Source organism: Poecilia formosa, unplaced genomic scaffold (genome assembly GCF_000485575.1).
Source record: "Poecilia formosa unplaced genomic scaffold, Poecilia_formosa-5.1.2 Scaffold423, whole genome shotgun sequence".
Lineage (NCBI taxonomy): Eukaryota > Metazoa > Chordata > Actinopteri > Cyprinodontiformes > Poeciliidae > Poecilia > Poecilia formosa.
The window spans coordinates 23814-35394 of record NW_006800362.1 but is presented as its reverse complement, the minus strand read 5'-3'; the positions used below and the strand labels follow the sequence as shown (position 1 = coordinate 35394).

Sequence of the window (11581 nt, the reverse complement as noted above, 5' to 3'; positions counted from 1 at the left end):
GCATGACTGTGGTTTTGTGTAAAATGATGTAAAGCACTTTGAAATGCCTTGCTGCTGAAATGTGCTATACAAATAAAATTTGATTGATTGAAATTTTGATTGAAGTAAACAATTTAACAAATTAAATTCTAACCTTGTGCTTTGTAATATATTCCACTTTTTTTTAGACAGAATTTTGACGATTACGGCTTACAGATGATGAAAACCAAAAATTCAAAGAAAAAAAGAAAAGCTTGAACTATCTCACTTCCACAAATGAGTGAAAAAAACATTTTACTTTTCAACTATTTTCTGAAAGATTTAGAAATGTAGACCCAGTCAGCTTGAAATACTGATGAACTAAAACTCAAAGAATAACTGCTCATGGCAGAGTAACCTCGTTTCCCAGGACCCCAAACAGGAGCTGAAGTTGACCTAATCCCTCCCACACAGCCCACCCGCCGTCGCAGCTGAACTCCAGCTCTTCCACAGCATGTAAAGGTCAAACCCAACCATGAATGCCTGAAGTCGAGCCATTCACAAAATGACAGGCAAAAATAAATTTAGAAGTCATCATGAAAAACGTTGAGTTCAACATCACACAACACAGGCCAACCTGCTAGTTAATAGTAATTGGAGCGTTGCCTACAGTGTTTGTTTTTTTTGTTTTGTTTGTTTGTTTTGTTTTAATGTTATTTCTTACAGAGGAGCACATACACAGCTGAGACTTCCTACCGAGATAAAAAAAAATAATAAAAAATTAGATGACGATACAAGAAGACAACCATGCAGTTTGGATTACATTTTGAGATGAGTGAAAATGCTTTTGAAAGAAGAGCTTTTCAATAACTCACTTTCAGGAGTTTTCTGTAAATTTAGAAAAATCTGATTTTACGAAAACTAATACAGTCTACTACTACTCGCATGCCAACTATTTGCTTTGTTGGAGGGAAACCACTGCAATTACAGCTCTATTTTACAGTTCTGTTTTGATTTGTCCTGACCTTCCATTACTCAGGCAAAAAAAAGAAGTTACCTGCAATGCTCCAGCCAGGCACTGTGACTGTATTTCTCTTTCCTTTATTTTTTATTTATTTATTTATTTTTTTGTTAGACTTTGCTACATGGATGACGATGAAGACGAAGTATTTGTCGTAGAAAATATCCTAAATTACAGAGTACTGACTATAAGCTGCTTGCAGATCCAAAAAAAATGTTACAATCATGTAATTACTTTTACTAAAAATGTGTAACCTGAGCCATACCTGTAATCCATTTGTCGAAGTACTATACAAAAAAATTCAACTCTACTAAAAGAATGTAATCTGTAATTCAAAAGTATTCATTTTGAAAAGCAAACGACTGCTTACATCCGTCTTGAATATTTAACATTTAGTTTGCCAGAAGAGAACGGCGTCATGACTGACTGTCCTTGCTTTATGATGTGTTGCTTGTTATCAAACAGCAATTCAATTAAAAGCCAACATATGTCTTTGTAGTGCTCTGCTGAACTTTACCCTCGATCTTTAAAAATCACATTGTGATCGGCGCGTCCATAACGTTCGTTTCAGATTTAATGCAGATTCTCTCCTGAGATGCTGAATTCACAGGAAAAAGTTACGGTGACCTTGACAAAAAGCATACAGAAGTTTTATTCAATTAAAACCTGAAAAATATCTGAAATAGGAAAAAAAAACTTTATTGAATAGATTTGATTTAAATAAAGCTTTTATACTCCTAGGTGGAAAAAAACAACATTTTTACAACCTTAGAGAATCAGTTTGGAACACATTTTAAAGCTGATGCAACATGCAAACAGTGTGCAGGAGGTATCTGATAGTTATATGCTTTTATAATTTTGAAATGTTTAATTTAACTGCAGGCTTGCTGTATTATAGAAATATGTGGTAATTTGTAAAGCAAGTCTTGGAACATTTTTTTAAAAATTGAGGCAGTGCTGCAGAGATCTGGACTCATCTTTTAAGGCAGAGGGGACTTCTGCTGCATCGCCTTCTGCATTTGAATATAGACATCAAAGAAAAGAAAAAAAACCTTTCAGTAAAGCAGACTGGAAGTAAAAAATCCTAAAACTATTAAAGAATTAGAGAAGCAGTAAATATTCATACGCATTAAAACGGGAAAAATCCTGACCCTGCGTCCCCATTTACCAGAGGATTGTCAGATAAATCCTCCATCTGAGAACTCTAAGACACATTTTTATGTCAGAAAGATGAACTCTAAAATAAGCTTTCAGCCAATCAAAGAACAATCTAATTCAGTCCTGTGCAGATCCTGCTTCCTTGATCTTAATTTATAATAGAATGGTGAATGGCGAACACTGGCTTAGGGCATGAGAGGCACACGCTATTTATTAATTTTTCATTGCCGTCCTTTTAAAGCATCAAGGACATGTGCCACATCAAATCTCCTCAACCTAAAGCCCCCAGTTTAATAGCTCGCTTGAAACAAAAACGCTGCAGAAAGAATAAAATATTGGAGGGAAACCTGGAATTTCTGAACATTTTCACTTATATTATTCATATCTAATACTTAGTGACGTTAAAGTGATCGGAGTTTTCAGCTTTTGCTCCAGTTGGGGGTTTTGCAAACCTCCATTCTCCAACGAGTTAAACTGAAAACACAAAGGTTATTTAACAGGGGAATATTTATCTTTTTAAAATGTGTTGAATTAAAGTCAGTTTTGTAAATTGTTCATCTGGGAATTACAGAAAAAAAAAATCACTTCTAAAGACAATAACTTCATAATTACTGACCCTAATTAAGATGAAGATGAATTGGTTTAAGTGAGAAAGTTAAACAGCACTTTGAAATTAAAAGAAATTAACAAATTAGGTGTCTTGTATCACAAAGAAATGCCAGATTTCTTATTACATTGCACTCCGTCAAAAAAAAAACATTTGTGGTACAATTAAATGCAATTCAATATGTACTTGAGCTTGTTTGAAAGATATAAAAAGTGGATGTTATTAATCTTGGACATTCTCAAAATAAAAATGCTAAAGTTAAAGATCCTTAAAATGATCAATTCAATAAAACCAAAATATACTGAGTTTCCTGATGTCTCAGAGGTTTGTTCTGCTTTTATTAAAAGATTATGTTTTTTGTGTTATTTTAATGCAAAGTTGAGGTAAATATTGTCAAGTGGAAAATGGCAGAGAACACATTTAATAAAAGCAGGTTTTAGGACGCTGGTAATTTGTCATGATTTATTTGTTTTTAAGTCTCTTAACTTGGCAACAGCTCCTCTCACTGAACCACTGCATCCTTGTGTTACAGCTCGTATTTATCAGGTCAGCAGATCAGATGCTGTTAAAGGTACCTAAGGTTTTCTGTAAATCCAGAGGTGAGGGAGGTTTTTGCAGTGGCGGCTCCAACACTGTGGAACGGTTTGCCTCTACAAATCAGCCAGGCTCCATCAATAACCATTTTTAAATCTTGTTAGAAAAAACACAGAGACACATTTCTACACCCTGCTTGCTGTGCAGGACTTTGGTCAAGCTCATTATTTTTAGGGTGCTTTATACACAAATTTGATTTGATCTGTAAATAAACTATGCACTTCATCAATGAATAAAGTGTTATTTCCCCTAGTAAATTATGGCAGTAAATATAAAAATGCTCAGCTGCTGTAATTAATCTAACTGTATGAATGTTTATTTTCATTGGTCGTGGTTCTGATCCCAGTTTGAATCAGTTATAAAATATGACTGTATGGTGGCACAAACAAAACTGTGCAGTCTTGTATTGGCTTGTTCAGATACATTCTATTATTCAATGCTAATGTAAGTGGTTGAAACCTTAAAGTGTCAACATTCTGTCATTGTGTAAAATAATGAACTTATGTTATTGAGCTGTTTCGTGCTTCTTCTCTCCAACGTTCACGTATCTCACACATCGCCGGCATCACTCATAAATATCTGGTTGTGGCAGAAAGTTTTGTTCATTTATGATCTTTTAAGGTGTTATTTTGTTGCTGGCTGTGGTGACCCTTCAGTGCCCTGAACACACCAGCAGGCATAGAGACAAGATGGCGACCTCAGTGGATATTGTTCAGATCAGTGTCCAGACAAGGTATATTGATAATGAAGTGTGTCAGTGGAGTAAATATTGAGAACACCCACCAATTACGTCAACAGATGTATCTAGTTAAGACAGGAAATAACACTAAACGTATTGCATCATTCTAAGCTATGTAACCAAGACCAGAGTGTTAAAACTTTCCCTTTTCCAGCCTGGAACTGGTCATTGTTTGAACATGATCCGATCTTCAAGATAAAAGCCCGGAAAGGAATCCTCCACCTGGCATCTCCATAATCAGAACCAACAAGCAAAGTTTTTAAATTTCTCACAAAACAAAACTAGTTGTTATTATTTTTTTTTTCTCTGGTACTCCATCCTTCCCTCCAACAGCCAAGAAAACATGCATTTCATGTCTATTGGTCTCTAAACTGCCCTGAGGTGTTTAATGTGCGTGGTTGGTTCTTAAGTTTGTCTCTGAATCAACATGAGATGCTACTTTCTAGATTAGAACAGAAACCCTGGGTCACAGTGATTCTATTTCAAAACTGTGGCGTGAATGGAAAGAAGATGTATGATATTATTAGAAATAGGTTTTAAACTGTTGATATGTCAGAGTAACATACTTCTACTTTACAACTGGCAAAAAGATTTTGAGTATACACCTTTAGCCCTAAAATCACACCCAGTTTTACTCAGAAAACAAGAACATGCCAGTAAATTAGATCTGTTACAGTGCAGCCAGTACTGACCTTTTCTCTCTGGTATAAGGCTTTTTAGACTCTTTGGTCAAATCTGCACACTGACAACAACATACAGAGAGCAGTTGTTTACACAACCCTATTTACCATCGCACAACCTGACATTTCAGAGCCGGCCGGCATCCAAGCAGTCATCTGTCCAGTCGTACAGGTATTGATCATTTCCTGTGGCCTGGAGATTTTCCGCTGCAGTTTCTTCAACAAATGCATCACACGCCCTCTCACGCCAAGTCTCAGCAGCCCCCTGAGCTGCAGAGTCTGTCATTGGACGAGACAAGATAGAAGTCTACTTTCTAAAGCAACGCAGCAGCAGATGCTGACGGGTAGACCTGGACTAGGCCAGTGGTTATGGACTAATGTGAAACCGCTGTAGAGGTCAGCAGACGGGAGCAGGTGTCCAGTGTAATGCATTCATCCCAGTCTATCTGGAAGACTGTAATTACCTGAATGTGTTGCTTACATCTTTCCTACTTTTTGGATGGAGCTTGAAAGAGAAAGCGAGACTAGTGCTGTGGAGCTGCGTCGCACACTTCCACAATGGTCAGAGTGATGAAAGTCAATTCACAGCGTTCTATTCCTGGCTCATTCCTTACTAGCGGAGGAGAAAGTGCCAGAGAGATTTCATGCCTGAGACAGAGGAGTTACACTTGTGTTTTCCCAATGGACCATCAGAACCAACACTTTCCTTCTAGCACATCTGAGAGCCCTCATCGCCGCATGCTGACAGCGTGAAAATGGGAATCTGCCAGGAATATGGGGGGGAGAGGGGTCCTCGACTAGACCACGATTGGCTAACCAGGCTAAATACTGGTTCTTCTATCCTCTCTTTCAATGGGGCCTTCACGAATGAGAGCTCATGGCTTTCAGTACACAGAGTCTATTTGGATTCTCACAAAGGTTAAAAATCCCAGGTCAAACACTTCTTGGGAGCTTTTGAAATGAAAGAAAGTTATTGATAACCAGGACTTGTCGCATCCTTTCAAACGGTCTGCAGAGGTTCTGAAAGAAGGTCTTCATATCTTAGATGAGTGGTCATGATCCAAAATGAGGTAATTTTGTTTTTTTCTATTTACCGAACACAGGGTAGCCATTATTGCTGATTGAAACCTACTATGTGGGCCATCCAAACAGTCCACGCTGATAAATCCATTGCTGCCATAGAAATAACCAAGCACAAAAAGACAGTTTCTGAAAGGCTTAAAAATGCCTCAAAGAGCAAGGTATGTATGAGAGCATGGAGGGAGCAGGACACAGTGCACTGTTTGACCTTGCTTGTGCTTCTCTTAGGTCTTACAGTCTTAATCCTTATAAAGTCCTTGAAAAGGCAATGAAAGAGCAATTTAATCGATGCTACTGAAAGTCACAATTTCACATTTCAAAAGACGTTACTGTGTGAGAAGGTTTTTTTTTTTTTTAATTCTCCATTTTTCACTGAAATAATTTTTAAAAGACTTTTGCAGACAATTAGAACCATACGATTAAACAGCTACTTAATGTCCATAACTCAACTAAGCTCCCTGGTCAACAAAATTAAATGATAATGTTAAAATAACTTGCTAAATTAATTTTATTTTAAACATAAATTCCACTTTTGCTTAGAATGATGAACAAAAGTAACTCTTCTAGGAAGTTGAAAAAAATCATGGAAAACTGTTCCCTACAGGGAATTCTGCTTGTGGACATCGCCGCTTGTGGTTGCAGTGAAGTCCTCTACTCTTGGTTTTGATGTTTGAAGGTTCTTTGCTTTAGATTCACAAATGGGTTGATGAAGCAAAGAGTTCACAGCCAGAAGAAAAGTTTCTGAAAGCTTAAACATCTGAGATGGCTTAAGGATGCTAAAAGGGAGACTGTAAATCCCTGTGCAAAAATAAACAGCTTAGCATGGTGCACAAGTATTTAGCCAATGATGCCAATCGCTGTCCGTCAGGGTGTTAAAGTCTTTTTTTCCACTTCAGTGAACCCCATTTAAGTGGCAACTAACACCTGACCCAGACTACATCAGTCAGGAACAATCTACCAGTCAATAAGCATGTTATTTGAGCAGCACTGGAGTTGTGCAATCATTTTCCGCAAACAAGTTTGCAGTTCACGTTTGAAGCACAAATCAGTAAATAAGTAAGTTGGCTGAGAGTTAAACATACTTCAATACGCGTAACCATGTTATGCAATAAAATCAGCTGTGTTGAATTCTCAGGTCATAAACATTTACCATTAAACTCCATGATGAGTAATTGTGGATTATTTCAAATAAAAGGAAATGAAGTGCTCAACCTTCATGATTTGTTGTTTTTTTTTTCCTCTTGCAAACGTTACCTGCAGCGGCAAATGGTTTTATATAAACACAGACCCACCTTGGAACCTCAGAAAGATTTTTTTTTTTGTTTGTTTGTTTGTTTTTCTTGTAATATTTCTCTTTTTCTTTTCATCAACTTATTTTATTATCGGTTTTGTACAGCACTTTGGTGCAGTTTTAACCCTGTTTTTAAAGTGCTATATAAATAAATTTGACATTGACATTGAAAGACGAGCGCAATGTTTCGAGCTAGACGCAGGTCTTTATTTAGACGACGCTCATTTTGCTTACAGAATCCAGCAGGACAACTCTTTGCAGATGAAAAGGCAATAATTGATTATGGTTTACGCTTCTGTTTTTGCCAGTACGCTGACAAACAGAAATGATACTAATTCAGATGATACACATATTTCACCACAACCAAGATTTGGTTATTGAGCTCCCTCCTTATCTCCGTCAAACCAGCTGCAGTGAAAACAAATTCAGAAATAAATGTCTCAAATAAATCTAGTGACGTTTGGTGGAACAAAAAAAAACAAAACAAAAAAGAAAACAGTACGCTCACTGTGGTTTGGTCCGCAAGTGCATTTTAGTTCAACTTCCAACAAGTCTGTTGTGCTGCATTAAAATAAATTATCAGTAAACACTGAGGTTTATATTAACCTGAACCATCTGAATTATTTCTCCAAGCAGTGGGTGAAAGATCCAGCAGATTTGTGCATTTGTAAAAATCACTGACGTTGTATTATTCACAGGTAAAGAGCTTTTTCAGAGCATTCTATGAAAAACGCTGCAGAAACCAAGTCAAGACAGTATTTTTTTTTTCAATTAACACATCAACATGCATCTTTAAACACAAAGCTAAGCAATGACCTTATATGCACAGTTCAGAATATGCTCCCAACCAGCTTCACGACTGAAGATGCTGTGGTGGTTGTGTGTGTGCAAGTCTGTGTGTGTATGCATGGGTTCATAGGAATGAAGACAGATACAAAGAAATAACAAGATTTGGAAGCCAAATAAATAATAGGCTACTTACCGCAACTTTGCTCCCAGTTATCTGCATGCAGCGATCGGCGGAGAAGGTTAATGTGCAAAAAGACACAAACGGCACAATCGTTAGTAGGCCAGAGAATTATCCATTACAAGTTGAGGCATTAGCGTATCTGTTGTGACAACACAAAAATCCTTCACACATTTATAGCTCACTCGGTTTCACTAAAAATTTACAAAAGCAAACAAGATAACTCTCACAGCTATTACTGCATACTGAAGATTATGTCTGTTGTTGGCAGCTGCAGGTCATCTATTGTTAAATTATGGGCCGACTGAGATATAAATTATGAGATGTAAATATCAAGGCAAAATTTCCTGCACTTCTGCAATAATTTGACAATGTGGACAGTAAGACAAGTGAGAGGGTAAATGTCTTTGATTGGTCGATGCAGATTTTGGATTCTTACCCAAACATGAACACTTGCTACTGCGGGTACAGAATGTGAAGAAGGTCCCTTTGGTGTAAAAATCAATCTTCTGCCATTAACAGTGGTCTTCAGATGTCACATTTGTGTGGCAGAACTACCTTGAACCCATGCAGTCAGCACAATTCCCAGGGTTTAACCTTGTTATCTGTCAATAGTGGCAGGTAGCAGAAGCGATTTTCATTACTGCAACTGTGGGACTTGTTTCACAGTGGGAAGGTGTCTGTTAGCAGAGTAAATGTATTCTAATCTGAGGCTGAGCTCCTCTCGCTCTACAACATGCTTCTAGGGAATTGCATTCTGATTGCAAGAAGTTATAGGACACACTGAGCCATTTCCCCCCTTCCTTTCTACGGTTTTTATAGGAGGCAAAGAAAAAAAAAATCTAACTTTCATTTTCTTTTACCGTCATTCTCAAACTGTCCAGGTCTGCATCCATTTATTGCAACAGTTACCCTTTCCTTCACCCTACTAAATGTTCAGAACAGCCATAGAAGCAGTTTAATGCAACAATTTCTCTATGTTTTTAGCAACTATTGCATGCCTTTAAAATGGTCCAGAATACAACAATTGCTGCAGAACGTACATCTATTTAACTTTAAAACACATTTACAGCAGCTCTACCAAACAGACATTATCTTTAGTGCGCCAGAACACAACACTGGAAGGAGCTTGAAGGTGAGAGGCACCGGTTCAAATTAATGTGTGTTTTGGGAAAAAAAAAAAAAAAAAAGACAAGTCATTGGGTACAGTGGATGTTACAAGGTCTGCACAGCTTGTTATAGTGACAGGTTTTTTGAAATATCACAAATAACAGAACGCCAAAATCATTAAAGAAGTTTTTCCACCTTTCGTCTGAGCTAGCTCTTGAACAGCTCCTTTCAAAAAACTATTTCTTTGAGTTAGAAAAATATTTGAACAATACTGTTGCATAATTCTCAACACACACACACACATATAAATTGTGTTTAAGCACATTTTTACAATTAACCTCTGAGGTATGATTTGATCATTATTGGCACATTTTGCCCACATATTTGCTCCTTTTTATTTACCACAATGCCCTAAATTTGACCGATATTCTGTGTGCATCTCTCTTCAGATCGCAAAACAGATTCAGGTCTGGGCTGAGAACCAATCTTCTTCTGGTGAAGCTATTCTTTTGAAGAGTATTTCTTTACATTTCCAGCACAAAGCCTGAAGGATTTGTGCCGACTTGAACTGTTGTTTTGACCCCAATTTCGTCCAAAGTTTTCAACCTAATTTTAGTAGTTTCTACATCTCTTTAGACGTTTTCTCTACTTGATGCCAATGATTTGATCCTTCTTAAACAGACTGAGATATGTTCCACAATCACAGGATGTGTCTTTCCACATGGTTGTTTAAGAAATCAGAAGATGCCATTGGGTAATAATTTGCTGCCAATAGGAAGCCACTACAAGCTAATGGTCTAGTTAAATCCAAGTGGTGATTTTTGTGTGTGTGTGTGTGTTTTTGGTCAAGATGTGCATTTCACCATTATTTCTTTTTATTGCCATTTCCCCCCAAAAAAAGATTTCAGTGTTTTCAATTTTATAGGCCACTTTCAAGGTGGAAAAAGTTCTGGAACACAAAAACCTGCCATCTTAAACAAGGAAATGTAGGCTTTTAATATCCACAATAGATGCTGTACTTAATGACTTGCACGTTTTCCTCTCAAGACATCACTATGTACCACAAATTGTAAGAGTACTGCAAATTAATAATCATTAGTGGTCTGGACTTTCTCTGAAAACTGTACGGGCCACTCGGAGAGGAAAGCTGAAAATTGATGGTCACATAAAAAAAAAAAATAAAAAAAAAGTAGTAAGAAAAGAATGCAATAATGAGCAATCCCCATTTACAAGACCTTACATCACATCCTTCCAACATTAAACAAAGCATGTTCATAATTTAACACAAGACTCAAAGTATGTATTAGTAGCATTAGTAAAATTTGTGAAATTAGCATTTTTGATTAAATTTGCACAAATGTAAAGAGAAGGGCTGTAAAAAAAAAAGAAAGGCGGCGAAAAAGAAAAGCAGCAGCTCATGCAAAGCTAATAGTTAAAGACATTTAAACATGACTCATGCAGAAGCAGAGTTGGATTACACGGTAATCAGTTCATATTTAAATGAGCCAGGTCTTTGCAAAAGTTTTTTTTTTTTTTTTTTTTTTTTTTTTTTCTCAATACTCCATTTGTATTGGGAGTAATTTGCCAGACCCCTGCTGGGGTAAACCTTGTAGAATATGAGTCTGTATTCAATGTTGCATGGCTTGAGAGAGAGAATGGCTTTAAATTTTCTTCAAAATACATATTTTGCAAGAGTAAGAATTGTACTCATTATTTCAGGCAAGCAAAGTTTAAAAGCAAATGTGATGTGTCAGTATGCATCAGTGATGGATAGTCACCTAGGACATTATGAAAATCTTTTGCATATTAAGTTTCCTTTTGCTACAAAGGCAACAATAAACCGAGGAGGTGTTGAGCAGCATAAATCTGGCACCAACAACTAAGTATTGATTTTGCAAATCCTGTAAACTGGCGTCTTACAGATGTTTCACTAGTTTGGGATTCAGATAATTTGGAGACCAAATCAAATCCTCCACTTTGCTATTTTGTTGCTGAAATAGTTTCTGAGCAATTCCAGCAGCAGAAGGGCTCATTATCCTGCTCTCACAAAGCACAGTTTCAGATCAGGTAAATAGTTTACTGCAACATCTAAATCAACAGCAACAGCCAAGGTTTTCCAACAAAGCATCAATCAAAGCCTTTCATTGCCACTGCTGGATGGCTCTCTGCTCATTGTGCGTTTTGGTGTTCCTCAGGTAAAAAGTACATGAAAACTTGATACAAAAAAACTGATTTTGGTCTTTAAAATAAATGTTTGTTTGGCTCGTTTCATCTGTACAACTTTTAATTACATCAGCCACTTTAGCTGCTACCAGGCGAGTTTTAAGACTGGCCTTTATTTAAGTCATCAGTGGACCTTCACCAGTTTCCTTTCGT

At 36.9% G+C, this 11581-nt stretch overlaps 1 protein-coding gene across 1 annotated transcript in view; it reads right to left on the bottom strand.

Annotated features, from left to right (window-relative positions):
* LOC103155363 (protein diaphanous homolog 2-like) overlaps positions 1-11581 on the bottom strand; it is a gene marked incomplete at its 5' end in the record, with an annotated part of 266071 nt that overhangs the window by 231807 nt on the left and 22683 nt on the right. Inside the window, one exon of the mRNA XM_007577025.2 lies at positions 8111-8131. Within this exon, the coding sequence (XP_007577087.2) occupies positions 8111-8131 (21 nt within the window). The remainder of the gene's footprint in view (positions 1-8110; positions 8132-11581) is intronic.